Genomic DNA, 16,151 nt, shown 5'->3' with positions numbered 1-16,151 from the left:
TCGGTTGTCAGTTTTAGAACCACCATCTGGCCTTCTGGCTAAGATACAGGCAATTATTGTGGATTTCTTTTGGGATAAATATCACTGGGTTCCACAAAGTGTTTTGTATTTGTCAAAAGAGGAGGGGGGACAAGGTCTTGTACATCTTGCTAGTAGGGCTGCTGCTTTCCGGTTTCAGTTTATTCAAAGGTTGCTTTATGGACCGGAAAATGTGGTGTGGAGAGGGGTGGCAGGTCTTATATTACAGCGGGTTGGAGGATTAGGTTTAAAGAAGGCTTTATTTCTGGTTGATAGTAGTCAGATTTCTAGGGAGGGAGTACCTCCGTTTTACAGAGGCCTTCTCAGAGTGTGGAGCATAATGAAGGTGTCCAGACGAACTTCAGCGGAGTCAGTGGATTGGCTGTTGGAGGAACCTCTGGTGTATGGGGCAAGACTGGATTGTACAACTGCAGCTGTTCCACATTTCTCCAAGATTCTGGTGAAGGGGAAAATCATCACCTTAAGACAGTTAATAGCCATGGCTGGGCCCGCCTTAATGGATGGAAGACGGGTGGCAGAACATTTGGGGATGAGGTCGGAAAGGATTGTCGGACAAATGCTGGGGAGCTGTAGGAAGGCTCTGTCAGCGGAAGAATGGGGTATGCTTAGTAGCCACAAGAAGAATGTGCAAGATGAAGACGTCTCATTTCCAAAACTAGGGATTACACCAAATATCCCAGAGTCAGAAAGAAAGGCGTTATTGCTGGATTTGAGAGGGTTGGAGGAGGTGGGTTTGGATGAGGTGAATGGGAAGGAATTGTATAGGGGGTGTGTCAAGGTGTTGAATAAAGATACATTGAAAAATAGAAAAGACACTCCATGGAGGGTAAAATTGGGCATTGATGACAAGGTAAAGCCAGCATGGAGAGCACTGTACAAGCCACCGTTACAAAAGGGTACTGGTGATATGCAATGGAGGGTTTTACATGGCATCATTGCAGTTAATGCTTTTGTATCTGTTATTAACTCAGATGTTAGAGATGGATGTCCTTTTTGTAATATAAGAGAAACCATTTTTCACTGTTTTATGGAGTGTGAGAGGATAAAACCTCTATTGGAAATGCTGGAATCTTTGTTTAAAGCTGTAGGGGAGTTTTTCAATAACACTGTGTTTATTTTGGGGTTTCAATATAGTAAACAACAGAAAAGAAAATGTCAAATGTTAAATTTTATTTTGGGACAAGCTAAGATGTCAATTTTTCTGAGTAGGAAACATAAGATAGAAACGGGATATGGGCAGGATGTAAGATGTGTTTTTAAAGGATTAGTGAAAGCAAGAATAAAAGTAGATTTTGAGTTATTTTCAGCTGTAAAAGATCTTCTATTATTTGAGGAGAAGTGGGCCTACGAAGGAGCGCTTTGTTTTGTAGAGGAGGGGAAATTATTTTTTGCTGATGAAATAAGTTGAATGTATATGTTATGTATTTATTTTTGTTTAGGAATTACATTTGTTGTTTCATTTCTGAAAAGGCAGTGTGTCATTATTTATGTTAACACTTGAGTAAAAAATAAAGGTTTTATAAAAACTCAAACTCTCTTTCTTTCTCTCTCTCGGAGGACCTGAGCCCTAGGACCATGCCTCAGGACTACCTGGCATGATGACTCCTTGCTGTCCCCAGTCCACCTGGCCGTGCTGCTGCTCCAGCTTCAACTGTTCTGCCTGCGGCTATGGAATCCTGACCTGTTCACCGGACGTGCTACCTGTCCCAGACCTCTTATTTGACCATGCTGGTAATTTATGAACATTTGAACATCTTGGCCATGTTCTGTTATAATGTCCACCCGGCACAGCCAGAAGAGGACTGGCCACCCCTCATAGCCTGGTTCCTCTCTAGGTTTCATCATATATTTTGGCCTTTCTAGGGAGTTTTTCCTAGCGAACGTGCTTCAACACCTGCATTGCTTGCTGTTTAGGGTTTTAGGCTGGGTTTCTGTACAGCAATTTGAGATATCAGCTGATGTACGAAGGGCTATATCAATACATTTGATTTGATTTGATATCCTCAATGGTGCTGCCCGTGTTGTAACAAACATCATAAATGCACAGCTACAAAGATGAAACCTCTATACAAATGCTTTCCTTTATGTTAAAATATGAAGTTTAGGAGTCAGTGTTTGGGACAGACTCCTCTCAATAGAAATACAGTCTGTGTATCAACAAATACTTTGTCCTAAAATAATTGAACAATGTGTTTGTTATTGCTTTGGAGTTTGGAGACTTCACAGAACAACACTGTCCCATCACTGTCCCAATACTTTAACTAAGAATTCTGACACAATAGAAAAAGTGTCCATCTTTATGACAAAAACACAAAGTAACTCACCTTTTACAGTGAGAATAATAGCATTACTTGGTTGTGAAGATGTGGATCTAGACACTCTGTTCCCTCACACCAGTACTGACCCTGGTCAGACACATCAGATCTACTGATGTGAGAGACTCCAATGTAATTGTAACCAGACTGAGATACTACATTATCATTCCTGCCTTTGTACCACTGATAGATCCAGCTACTGTCAGACCCTACTGAACACGTCAGAGTAACTGTCTCTCCAGGGAACACAGGGTTTAGCTTTACAGTCAGAGTAGTTTTGGGAAGAGCTGTGAAAATAATGCACAAAACATCTGGATACCTGCCTGGTAATTCAGCAGATGCTGTAACATTGTGAGAAAAGTATATTTTACATATGTTGACTCCATTCAGTTAGAATTTACAGTGTATATATCTGTATTTAGATGAACCCTCATTGGCTCTAAATTTAGAAAGCCCAGATTGAAGACAAACAGTGAGCTCACCAGTGATGATGATGGGGAGAGCTGAGCTGTGATATGACTTCTGGGGCCGACCTTTCCTCATCCCAACACACTGGTACTGACCAGCCTGGTCAGGGAGAGAGATGGTGATGGTTTTTCTGGTCTGAATGAGAAGCTTTTTATTGTATCTGAACCAGCGGTACGTCCAGTCTGTGTAGTCTGATATGTCACACTGCAGAGTGACTGTCTCTCCAGAGTAGAGGAGACCCTGTGGAGTGACTATCTTCACTGAGGCCATGGGCAGAGCTGTGGAAACAGTTATATGAAGACAAATGCAGTGAGAGCAACAATCTTTCCAAAGTATGATCTGACTTCAGTAAGTAGTACAGTAACTATTATTTTAGACATATAAACTAAATATGCAAAAGTATGTGGACACGCTTTCAAATTAGTGGATTCGGCTTTTTCAGCAACACCCGTTGCTGACATGTATAAAATCAAGCACACAGCCATGCAATCTCCATAGACAAACATTGGCAGTAGAATGGCCTTACTGAAGAGCTAAGTGACTTTCAATGTGACGCCGTCATAGGATGCCACCTGTCTAACAAGTCAGTTTGTCAAATTTCTACCATGCTAGAGCTAACTGTAGTCAACTGTAAGTGTTGTTATTGTGACGTGGAAATGTCTAGGAGCCACAATGGCTCAGCTTTAATATGGTAGGCCACACAAGCGCACAGAAAGGGACCGCCGAGTGCTGAGGTGCAGAGCGTGTAAAAAAATTCTGTCCTCGGTTGAAACACTAACTACTGCGTTCCAAACTGCCTCTAGAAGCAAACTCAGCACAATAAATGTTTGTCGGGAGCTTCATGATATGGGTTTCCATGGCCGAGAAGCCACACACAAGCATAATATAACCAATACAATAGAGCAGGGTACAGTTCAGTAGAACACAGCACAGTAGATTAGTTTATAGTACAATAGGGTAGGGTACAGTTCAGTAGAGCACAGTACAGCAGAATACGGTTCAGTTCAGTAAATTACAGTACAATAGGGTGGGTAACGTTTCAGTAGAGCACAGTACAACAGAGTAGGGTACAGTACAGTAGAGCACAGTACAATGGAGTAGGGTACAGTTCAGTAGAGCACAGTACAATGCAGTAGGGTACAGTTCAATAAACTACAGTTCAGTAGAGTACAGTACAATAGAGTAGTGTACAGTACAGTTGAGCAGAGTACAATAGAGATCGGTATAGTTTAGTAGAGCACAGAACAGTAGAGTAAGGTATAGTTCAGGAGACTACACTGCAATACATTCAACTAGAGTACAGTAGAGTACAGATCAGTAGTGTAGGATACAGTTCAGTAGAGTACAGTAGAGAACGGTACAACAGAATAGTCCAGTTCAATAGAGCACAGTGCAAAAGAGAAGGGTACAGTTCAGTAAGGAACAATGCAACAGAGTAGGGTACAGTAGAGCACAGTACAATAGAGTAAGGTCTAGTTCAGTAGAGCACAGTGCAACAGAGTAGGGTACACTTCAGTAGAGTACAGTGCACAGAGTAAGGTACAGTTCAGTAGAGCACAGTACAATAGAGTAGGGTACAGTTCAGTACAGCACAGTATAATAGAGTAGTGAACAGTAGAGCACAGTACAATAGAGTAGGGTACAGTTCAGTAGAGCACAGTGCAATAGAGTAGGGTATAGTTCAGTAGAGCACAGTGCAACAGAGTAGGGTATACAGTAGAGCACAGTACAATAGAGTAGGGTACAGTTCAGTAGAGCACAGTACAATAAAGTAGGGTACACTTCAGTAGAGTACAGTGCAACAGAGTAGGGTACAGTTCAGTAGAGCACAGTACAATAGAGTAGGGTACAGTACAGTAAGGTACAGTACAGTAGACTACAGTAGAATACGTTCAAGTAGAGTACAGTAGAGTAGGGTACAGTTTAGTAGAACACAGTACAGTACAGTAGAGAACAGTACAATACCTTCAAGTAGAGTACAGTAGAGTAGGGTAGAGTTCAGTAGAGCACAGCACAACAGAGTAGGGTACAGTTCAGAAGAGCACAGTACAATAGAGTAGGGTATAGTTCATTAGAGCACAGCAGATTAAGGTACAGTACAGTAGAGCACAGTACAATAGAGTAGGGTACAGTACAGTAGAACACAGTACAATACATTGAAGTAGAGTAGAGTACAGTTCAGTAGAGCACAGTACAAAAGAGTAGGGTACAGTTCAGTAGAACACAGGGCAATAAAGTAGGGTATAGTTCATTAGAGCACAGCAGATTAAGGTACAGTACAGTAGAGCACAGTACAATAGAGTAGGGTACAGTTCAGTAGAACACAGTACAACAGAGTAGGGCAGAGTTCAGCAGAAAACAGTACAATAAGGTCAACTAGAGTACAGTAGAGTAGGGTACAGTTCAGTAGAGTACAGTACAATAGAGTAGGGTACAGTTCAGTAGAGCACAGTACAATAGAGTAGGGTACAGTTCAGTACAGCACAGTACAGTAGAGTACAGTAGAGTAGGGTACAGTTCAGTAGAGCACAGTACAATAGAGTAGGGTACAGTACAGTTGAGTACAGTAGAATAGGGTACAGTAAGGGAGAGCACAGTACAATAGAGTAGGGTACAGTACAGTACAGTAGAGTACAGTAGAGTAGGGTACAGTTCAGTAGAGCACAGTACAATAGTAGAATAGGTTACAGTTCAGTACAGCACAGTACAGTAGAGTACAGTAGATTAGGGTACAGTTCAGTAGAGCACAGTACAATAGAGTAGTGTACAGTACAGTTGAGTACAGTAGAATAGGGTACAGTAAGGGAGAGCACAGTACAATAGAGTAGGGTACAGTACAGTAAGGTAGAGTACAGTAGAGTACAGTAGGGTACAGTACAGTAGAGTACATTAGAGTAGGGTACAGTACAGTAGAATACAGTAGACTAGGGTACAGTACAGTAGAGCACAGAAGAGTACAGTACAAAATAGTATAGTTCAGTAGAGCACAGTATGTTAGAGTAGGGAACAGTTTAGTAGAGTACAGTAGAGTTCAGTATAATAGAGTAGGTTACAGTGCAGTAGAGCACAGTGCAATAGAGTATTTTATAGTTCAGTAGAGCACAGTACAATAGAGTAGGGTACAGTTCAATAAACTACAGTACAGTAGAGTATGGTACAGTTCAGTAGAGTACAGTACAATAGAGTAGGTAATAGTTCAGTAGAGCACAGTGCAACAGAGTAGGGTATACAGTAGAGCACAGTACAATAGAGTAGGGTACAGTTCAGTAGGGAAAAGTGCAACAGAGTAGGGTATACAGTAGAGCACAGTACAATAGAGTAGGGTACAGTTCAGTAGAGCACAGTGCAATAGAGTAGGGTACAGTAGAGTAGGGTGCAGTTCAGTAGAGCACAGTACAATAGAGTAGGGTACAGTACAGTTGAGTACAGTAGAATAGGATACAGTACAGTAGAGTACATTAGAGTAGGGTATAGTACAGTAGAGTACAGTAGAGTAGTGTACAGTACAGTAGAGTACAGTAGAGTAGGGTACAGTACTGTAGAGTACAATAGAGTAGGGTACAGTACAGTAGAGTACAGTAGAGCAGGGTACAGTACAGTTGAGTACAGTAGAGTAGGGTACAGTACAGTTAAGTACAGTAGAGTAGGGTACAGTACAGTTGAGTACAGTAGAGTACAGTAGAGTAGGGTACAGTACAGTAGAGTACATAAGAGTAGGGTACAGTACAGTAGAGTAGGGTACAGTACAGTAGAGTACAGTAGAGTAGGGTACAGTACAGTAGAGTAGAGTACAGTAGAGTAGGATACAGTACTGTTGAGTACAGTAGAGTAGGGTACAGTACAGTAGATTACAGTAGAGTAGAGTACAGTACAGTTGAGTACAGTAGAGTACAGTAGAGTAGGGTACAGTACAGTAGAGTACAGTAGAGTAGGGTACAGTACAGTTGAGTACAGTAGAGTAGGGTACATTACATTAGAGGACAGAAGAGTAGGGTACAGTACAGTAGTATATAGTAGTAGTGTTTTGGTCAAATAGATGGCAATGTTTGGGGTCTTGGAGGGTTGGAACCCCCCTGTTGTCTATACATCTCAATACTCTACACTTTTTCCTGAATTGTGCACTTGTGCACTACCCACATGGTGGTCCTCTGGGACAGTTCAGTAGAGTATAGTACAATAGAGTAGGGTACAGTACAGTAGAGTACAGTCGAGTACAGTAGAGTACAGTAGAGCAGGGGACAGTGAAGTAGAGTACAGCAGAGAAGGGTACAGTACAGTAGAGTACAGTCGAGTACAGTAGAGCAGGGGACAGTATAGTAGAGTACAGTAGAGTAGGGTACAGTACAGTAGAGTACAGTAGAGTAGGGTACAGTACGGGAGAGCACAGTACAATAGAGTAGGGTACAGTACAGTAAGGTCCAGTACAGTAGATTACAGTAGAGTAGGGTACGGTACAGTTGAGTACAGTAGACTAGGGTACAGTACAGTAGAGTACAATAGAGTAGGGTATAGTTCAGTAGAGTACAATAGAGTAGGGTACAGTACAGTAGAGTTCAGTCGAGTACAGTAGAGTACAGTAGAGCAGGGGACAGTGAAGTAGAGTACAGCAGAGTAGGGTACAGTACAGTAGAGTACTGTCGAGTACAGTAGAGCAGGGGACAGTATAGTAGAGTACAGTAGAGTAGGGTACGTACTGTACTCTAGGGTACAGTAGGGTAGAGTACGTGAGAGCACAGTACAATAGAGTAGGGTACAGTACAGTAGAGTAGGGTACAGTACAGTAGAGTACAGTAGAGTAGGGTACAGTACAGTAGAGTAGGGTACAGTACAGTAGAGTACAGGAGAGTAGGGTACAGTACGGGAGAGCACAGTACAATAGAGTAGGGTACAGTACAGTAAGGTACAGTACAGTAGATTACAGTAGAGTAGGGTACAGTACAGTAGATTGCAGTAGAGTAGTGTACAGTACAGTAGAGAACAGTAGAGTATTGTACAGTACAGTAGAGTATAGTAGTGTTTTGGTCAAATGTTTGTCAATGTTTGGGGTCTTTGAGGGTTGGAACCCCCCTGCTGTCTATACATCTCAATACTCTACTCTTTTTCCTGAAGTGTCCACTACCCACATGGTCGTCCTCTGTAACATAGTTGGTAGATTATGGCACATACAACATTAACATGTAGATGTGCTGCCCGTGTTGTAACAGACACCATAATGGCACAGATACAAAGATGAAACCTCTATATAAATGTTTTCCTTTATGTTCAAACATGAAGTTTATGAGTCAGTGTACAGGACAGACTCCTCTCAATAGAATACAGTGTGTGTATTAACAATGACTCTGTACTGTATTAAATGAACATGTTTGTTATTGCTTAACAGAACAACAGAACATGTTTCACTGTCCCAATCATTTTAGAGCTCATTGTAACTAAGAATTCTGGCACACAGACCATGATTGACTCAATATAAATAGTCAACAACATCAACAAAGCACAACAAAGTAACTCACCTTTTACAGTGAGAGTGACAGGATCACTTGGTTGTGAAGATGTGGGTCTAGACACTCTGTTCCCTTCACACCAGTACTCACCAGCCTGACCAGTCTGAGTAATGGGGATGGTGATATCTATGACTTTACTGGTCTCATCAGGAAGGTGTTGGTTGTTTTTGTACCAGTAGTACCTCCAGTCTGTGTAGCCTGGTATGACACACTGCAGACTGACTGTCTCTCCAGAGTAGAGGAGACCCTGAGGAGAGACACTCACTGAGGCCTCAGGCAGAGCTGTAGAAAGACACATTAAGTTAGTTGTTTCATACATAGAATCTGATCTATCATGATTAAATGTAGTTAGTTGATTCATACATAGAATCTGATCTATCATGATTAAATATAGTTAGTTGATTCATACATAGAATCTGATCTATCATGATTAAATATAGTTAGTTGATTCATACATAGAATCTGTTCCATCATGATTAAATGTAGTTAGTTGATTCATACATAGAATCTGATCTATCATGATTAAATATAGTTAGTTGATTCATACATAGAATCTGCTCCATCATGATTAAATATAGTTAGTTGATTCATACATAGAATCTGCTCTATCATGATTAAATGTAGTTAGTTGATTCATACATAGAATCTGCTCTATCATGATTAAATGTAGTTAGTTGATTCATAAATAGAATCTGATCTATCATGATTAAATGTAGTTAGTTGATTCATACATAGAATCTGATCTATCATGATTAAATGTAGTTTGAGAACCAATCTTTCCAAAGTATGATCACCATACTTCTTTAATGAAATAAGTCTTTGTATTTCTATCATAACTATGAATACTGACCCACAGTCCATGATTGACTTAATATAAATAGTGTCTGTATGACACTACTCACCATTGACAGTGATAGTGACAGGGTCACTGATGGATGAAGAAGTGGGTCTGGACTCTCTCTCGCCCTGACACCAGTAGGGACCCTCATTCACTGTTGCTCCATTGATGGTGAGAGTGTCTCCTGTTATAGTGTGTCTGACAGACTGTGATACTACATTATCATTCCTGTCTTTGTACCACTGATAGTTCCAGATACTGTCAGACCCTACTGAACACATCAGAGTAACTGTCTCTCCAGGGAACACATGGTTTGGCTTCACACTCAGTGCAGCTTTGGGCAGAGCTGAGGAAACACACAACAGATGTTTTTACAACAACTAAACAGCATCCTTAAAATTGTGCCCAAATTCAAGTGGTTATACGAATGGAAGCACAGATGTGAATGAGAGATAAGATGACGTACGTGTCACTGTCAGTCTGACTGCATCACTCCATTTAGAATCCTGCTGCTGATGTGAACCCAGACATCTGTAGTCACCACTGTGGGAAAACTCAGCTGCACTGATAATACATTCATGTTCTTTCTGCGGACATTGATCTGTACTGGGTGTTAACCATCTGTACTCCCAGTCAGTGACTCCTCCCCCCTGTATGACACATCTGAGAGTGACAGACTCTCCACTGAATATCTGGGAGCTGTTGGGGTGTATGGTCAGAACAGCCTTTGCCACTCCTGCACAAAATCAAACCAGCATGATACACATGTTATTTCGAGACACTAAAAACTCAAAATATGTCCAGACAAAATCAACTTTAAAAATCACAAATTAAGAAATAGGATGAAGCATTAAGAGATGGAGTCTTGATGAAGAGAACAAATATCTACCATCATCATCTTCAGAGTGTCCAGAGTTGATGTATGTATTCAGCACTACAACAAAGAAAGTCACATTGCACCAATATTAGCTCTAAATAAATAACATGCCATATTCATGTTACTGATCACCACATACTCTATACTTACTGTACTTTATTTTAAAGGTGCAATCTGCAATTTCCACAAAGATTTTAGCCCTTTTAAATGAATAATAGCCATTCATTCTGAAAGAGTATAACTTTTAATTGCCTCATTAGGAAAAAACATGTGATTCCACATCAAATCAAATGTTTTGGAACACTACACATACCAAATCAAATTGTATTTGTCACGAGCACCGAATACAACAGGTTTAGTAGACCTTACAGTGAAATGCTTACTTACAAGCCCTTAACCAAAAATCCAGTTCAAGATAGAGTTAAACAAATATTTAGTCAATAAACTAAAGTAATAAATAGTCAAATTAAAAGAACAGGCACCACACTGCCAGGTCTCTGACCTCCTCCCTATACGCTTTGCCTATTTGATGGTTCGTCTGAGGGCATAGTGAGATTTCTTTAAGGGTCCGGATTAGTGTACCGCTTCATGAAAGCGGCAGCTCTAGCCTTTAGCTCAGTGTGGATGTTCGCTGTAATCCATGTCTTCAGGTTGGGATATGTACGTACGGTCACTGTGGGGACGATGTCGTCGATGCACTTATTGATGAAGATGGTGACTGAGGTGGTATACTCCTCAATGTCATTGGTCATCTGACCACTTCCGTAAGGAGCAAGTCACTGGTACTTCCTGCTTTAGTTTTTGCATGTAAGCAGGAGTCGGGAGGATAGAATTATTGTCAGATTTGTCAAATGGAGGGCGAGGGAGAGCTTTGTATGCATCTCTGTGTATGGAGTAAAGGTGGCCTAGAGTTTTTTTCCTCTGGTTGCACATTCAACATGCTGGTAGAAATCTGGTAAAACTGATTTAAGTTTGCCTGCATTAAAGTCCCCAGGCCACTAGGGGCACTGCTTCTAGATGCACATTGTCTTGTTTGCTTATGTCCTTATACAGCTTGTTGAGTATGGTCTTAGTGCCAACATCGGTTTGTGGTGGTAAATAGATGGCTACGAATGATATAGATGAGAACTCTCTTGGTAGATAGTGTGGTCTACAGATTATCATGAGGTACTCTACCTCAGGTGAGCAAAACCTTGAGACTTCTTTAATATTAGAAATCGTGCACCAGCTGTTATTTACAAACGGACACACACCCCCGCCTCTCGTCTTACCAGACATAGCTTCTCTGTCCTGCCAATCCTAACATATGCATTCCTCTTTTCCAATTGGGTGAGAGCTGTGCACGTGGATCTTCACATATGATCACATAACCTTTCACATTTGGAACACTTCACATGTGATGATATTTTATATGACGTTTCAGATGTGGATATTTTTAACATTACATTTCACAGGTGATGCCCTAAAATTTGCTGTTAGGATGTTCCCGGAACGTCACAGTCACAGTGTTTTCAACTTTCATGTGACTCACTTTGACATGATTACATTGTGATTGTTTATTTATACTATAATTATTATTCTAGATATCCACTTGACCAAGAAAGAGAAAGTAACTTAACTAAATGACTACCGACCCATTGCACTCAATTCCATCATTATGAAATACTTTGAGGGGCTTGTCAAAGACTACATCACATGCTCCCTCCCCGACACACACGATCCTCTCCATTTCCCCTACTGCCCCTGACAGATCCACGGACAACACAATCGCCATTTCACTGCAAGCAGCCCTCACCCACCCGGACAAGAGGATTGCATATCTGAGGATGCTGTTCATTGACTACAGCTCGACCGTCAATACCATAGTGCCGTCTAAGCTCACCAGAAAACTCACAGACCTGGGACTGAACTCTTCCTTATGCAACTGGGTCCAGGACTTCCTGACGGGCAGCCCTCAGGTGGTGAAGATACGCAACATTACCTCATCCAAACGGATTCTCAACACAGGGGCCCCACAAGGGTGCATCCTCAGTCATCTGCTGTACTCCTTGTATACCCACGACTGCATGGCCTCACACAGTTCCAACTCCATCATCAAGTTCACTGGCGACACAACAGTAGTAGGCCTGATTACCAAGAGCGGCGAGACACCATACATGAAGGAGGTAGGCACTCTGCCGGTGTAGTGCCAGGTAAACACCCACTCCCTCACCTTCAGCAAAATAAAGGAGCTGATTGCGGACCTCAGGAGGAACCAGATTGGACACGCCCCCATCCTCATCAATGGGGTTGCCGTGGAGATGGTCAAAACCTCAAAGTTCCTTGGTGTACATATGTTAGAGGAGCTGAAATGGTCAAACCACACAGACACCAAGGTGAGGAGGGCTCGACAGCAACTCTTTTGCCTCAGGAGGCTGATGAAATTCGGCCTTTTCCCAAGGGGCCTCACAGTATTCTACAGGAGCACCATCAAGAGCATACTGTCGGGCTGCATTACAGCCTAGTATGTTAACTGCATCACAGCCTGAAACTGACAATTACCCTGCCCACACCTTAATGGACATTTATACTTTTCATTGTCAAAGTTGTAAATATGTATATATTTTTTTATTTTGTATTATTGTTTCATTTACACCTGAACTGTTGGATCTCAGAGTTTAAGTATTTCACTGTACACTGCAATTACATTTGACCTTATGCATGTGACTAAATCAACAACTAATCTAAATGCAACATGTCCTCACAAGCATTTCGCCACACCCACAATTACATCTGCTAAATATATGGATGTGACCAATAAAATGTGATTTGATTGAAACTCACAATATCTTGGTTCATGGCATTCCAATCTTCCACGGCACCGTTTGTGTGTCAATAACTGATTTCACCTGTATTGCTAAACGTTGAACTTTACTGTAAATCTCAGCTTTGTTTAAAATACACTCAATAAAACCTATTATATTTATCATAGTTACTCAGGAGTAACATTAAAACAGAATAATATGCCCCACCAACATTAGACAATTATACAGAAAACCCTCAAATTACTGAATCCAGTATATTAAATCAATGATGACAGAATAGTCAGATTAACTGATAACTAAAATAGAAGTGCAGATGGCATTATTTTGCAATATGCAGAGATGTATACGAACAATTCATCTGTGGGGGACTTCTGAGAATGCAGAAGTACAGACTCTTTAGCGCAGCAGAAAGATCAGCGTACCCCAAATGTAGAGGTTCTGAGTTTCAAATCCCAGGTGGGGTCATATTGAAGCGATCATGTCAAATGTACAGCATGTCACTCACCTTAACTCCTACACCATTTAATTACATCCCTTGCGCTTTCACATGAAAATTGCAGTTTCTAATGTGAAATAGCTGTTTTCACATGTTGAGCTGACATTTTCACATGTGAAACAACTGTTTTCACATGTTGAGCTGACATTTTCACATGTGAAACAACTGTTTTCACATGTTGAGCTGACATTTTCACATGTGAAACAACTGTTTTCACATGTTGAGCTGACATTTTCACATGTGAAACAACTGTTTTCACATGTTGAGCTGACATTTTCACATGTGAAAACAAGAGACATGAGGTAAATCTTGAAACCATATGTTCAAATGTATTAAATTAATATTAACACTACCTTTTCACGAGAGAAAAATGACATTTCCACCTCACATGTGAATTGCAACAATTTCACGTGTGAAAAACATTCACATGGGAAAACCTAACTCTCTGTAGAATTAAATTTTCACATGTGAAAAAATTGGTAATTTGAAAATCGAGATTTGCTGTTTTGGTTGTGAAAATGTTATCACGTTTAGTTTCATGGTATCACATTGAAATGTTGATTCCCCATGTTGTCACATTTATTTCACGAGATCATGTTTTCACGTGCTAAAATATTTTCACGTGTAGTTTAATGTTATCTCATGTCACTTTACATGTTGTCACCTACAGTACCAATAGCATACCACCCTTCATCCCACTGCTGGCTTTCCTCTGAAGCTAAGCAGGGACGGGCTTATTCTGTCTCTGGATGGGAAACTGCTGGAAGTGATGTTGGAGGGTCAGTAGGGGCCACTCTTCTCTCTGGTCAAAGGAGATCCCAGAGCAGTCTAGGTGACATTTCCCTGCTTAGGGTGCTGTCTTATTGATAGGAAGTTAAACGGTTGTCCTGACTCTCTGTGGTTATAAAAAATCCCATGTCACTTATTGTAAGACTAGGGATGTTAACCCTGGTGTCATGGCAACATTACCAACCTGGCCCCCTTCCATCATAGCCACCTAATCATCCCCCTTATTTCTAATTGGCATAATACAGTGTCTTCAGAAAGTATTCACACCCCTTGACTTTTTCTACATTTTGTTGTGTTACAGCCTGAATTTCAATTTGATTACATTGAGATGTTTTGTTACTGGCCTACACACAATATCCCATAATATCAAATTGGAATTATGTTTTCAAAGTGTTTACAAATGAAAAGCAGACATTTCTTGAGTCAATGAGTATTCAATCCCTTTGTTATGGCAAGCCTAAATAAGTTCAGAAATGAATTGTGCACAACAAGTCGCATAACACGTTTCATGGACTCACTATGTGTGCAATGATAGTGTTTAACATGGTTTTTGAATGACAACCTCATCTCTGTACCCCACACAGACAATTATCTCTAAGGCCCCTCAGTTGAGAAGTGAATTTGTAACACAGATTCAATCACAAAGACCAGGTATTCCAACGCTTCTCAAAGATGGGTAGATGGGCTAAATAACAAAAGCAGACTTGAATATCCATTTGAACGTCACTTTGGATGGTGTATCAATACACCCTGTCACTAGAAAGATACAGGTGTCCTTCCTCACTAACTTGATTGAGAGGAAGGAAACTTCTCAGGGATTTCACCATGAGGTCAATGGTGACTTTTTTTTTAAAGAGTTCGAGTTAAATGGATGTGATAAGAGAAAACTGAGGATTGATCAACAACATTGTAGTTACTCCACAATACTAACCTAATTGACAGAGTGAAAAGCAGGAAGCCTGTACAGAATACACATATTCCACAACATGCATCCTGTTTGCAACAACACACTAAAGTAATTCTGCAAAAAATGTGGCAAAGCAATACTGTTTTTTTGTGCTGAAAACAGAGTGTTATGGTTGGAACAAATACAATACAATACATTAATAATGAGTACCACTCTTCATATTTTCAAGTGGTGATGTCACGCCCTGACCTTAGAGAGCTTTTTATGTCTATTTTGGTTTGGTCAGGGTGTGATTTGGGTGGGCATTCTATGTTCTTTTTTCTACGTTTTGTAATTTTTTTGTTTTGGCCGGGTATGATTCTCAGTCAGGGACAGCTGACTATCGTTGTCTCTGATTGGGAACCATACTTAGGTAGGTTTTTCCCACCTGTTTTGTGGGTAGTTTTCTGTTTAGTGTTCTGCATCTGACAGGACTGTTTCGGTTTCGTTTTGCACTTTGTTATCTTTGTTCGGTGTTCAGTTGCTAAATAAAGTCATGAACACTTACCACTCTGCGCTTTGGTCCGATTCTTCCTCATCAGACGACGACAACCGTTACAGAACTACCCACCACAAACGGACCAAGCAGCGTGGTATGGAAGAGCAGAGGGTTCAGGACTCCTGGACATGGGAGGAGATACTGGACGGAAAGGGACCCTGGAGACAGAATGTCGCCGCCCGAAGAAGGAACTGGAGGCAGCTTAAGCTGAATGGCAGCAATATGAGGTGAGTCAGCAAAGCAGGCACGAGAGGGGGCACACAGGGAGATTGGCGGAGTTGGCATCCAGCCAGGATGGCTGCTCAGCACTCTTGATCTCTGGTGCGCCATTTCGGCCCAGGGTATCCTGCTCCGGATCTGTACACTGTGTCTCCGGTGCGCTGGGGCTGTTCAGTTCGTCCTATGCCTACGCTCCGCCCGTACGGGCTAAAGTGGGCATTGAGCCAAGTGGAGAGGTGTGAGTGGTAAGCAACAGATCTCCAGTGCTCCCCACCACCCGGTTCGACCTGTGCCTGCACTCTGGAGGGACCGGGCTAAAGTGGGCATTCAGCCTAGAGGATTGGTGCCAAGGCTGCGCAC

The 16,151-nt window shown here is 41.4% G+C and overlaps 1 protein-coding gene across 1 annotated transcript in view; it reads right to left on the bottom strand.

Moving 5' to 3' along the window:
* The window catches only part of LOC149980799 (basement membrane-specific heparan sulfate proteoglycan core protein-like), a 162,250-nt gene that overhangs the window by 16,561 nt on the left and 129,538 nt on the right, over positions 1–16,151 (bottom strand). Inside the window, exons 10-14 of the mRNA XM_090185681.1 lie at positions 10,051–10,095; positions 9,628–9,897; positions 9,226–9,507; positions 8,333–8,605; positions 2,837–3,100 (exon numbers count right to left, since the gene is read on the bottom strand). Coding sequence (XP_090041807.1) covers positions 2,837–3,100; positions 8,333–8,605; positions 9,226–9,507; positions 9,628–9,897; positions 10,051–10,095 — 1,134 coding nt within the window. The remainder of the gene's footprint in view (positions 1–2,836; positions 3,101–8,332; positions 8,606–9,225; positions 9,508–9,627; positions 9,898–10,050; positions 10,096–16,151) is intronic.

The sequence above is a fragment of the Oncorhynchus mykiss genome, chromosome 9 (assembly GCF_057628025.1).
Source record: "Oncorhynchus mykiss isolate SJ-2025 chromosome 9, ASM5762802v1, whole genome shotgun sequence".
Taxonomy (NCBI): domain Eukaryota; kingdom Metazoa; phylum Chordata; class Actinopteri; order Salmoniformes; family Salmonidae; genus Oncorhynchus; species Oncorhynchus mykiss.
Note: the sequence above shows the minus strand (reverse complement) of the source record. Positions and strands in the feature narration are given on the sequence as shown.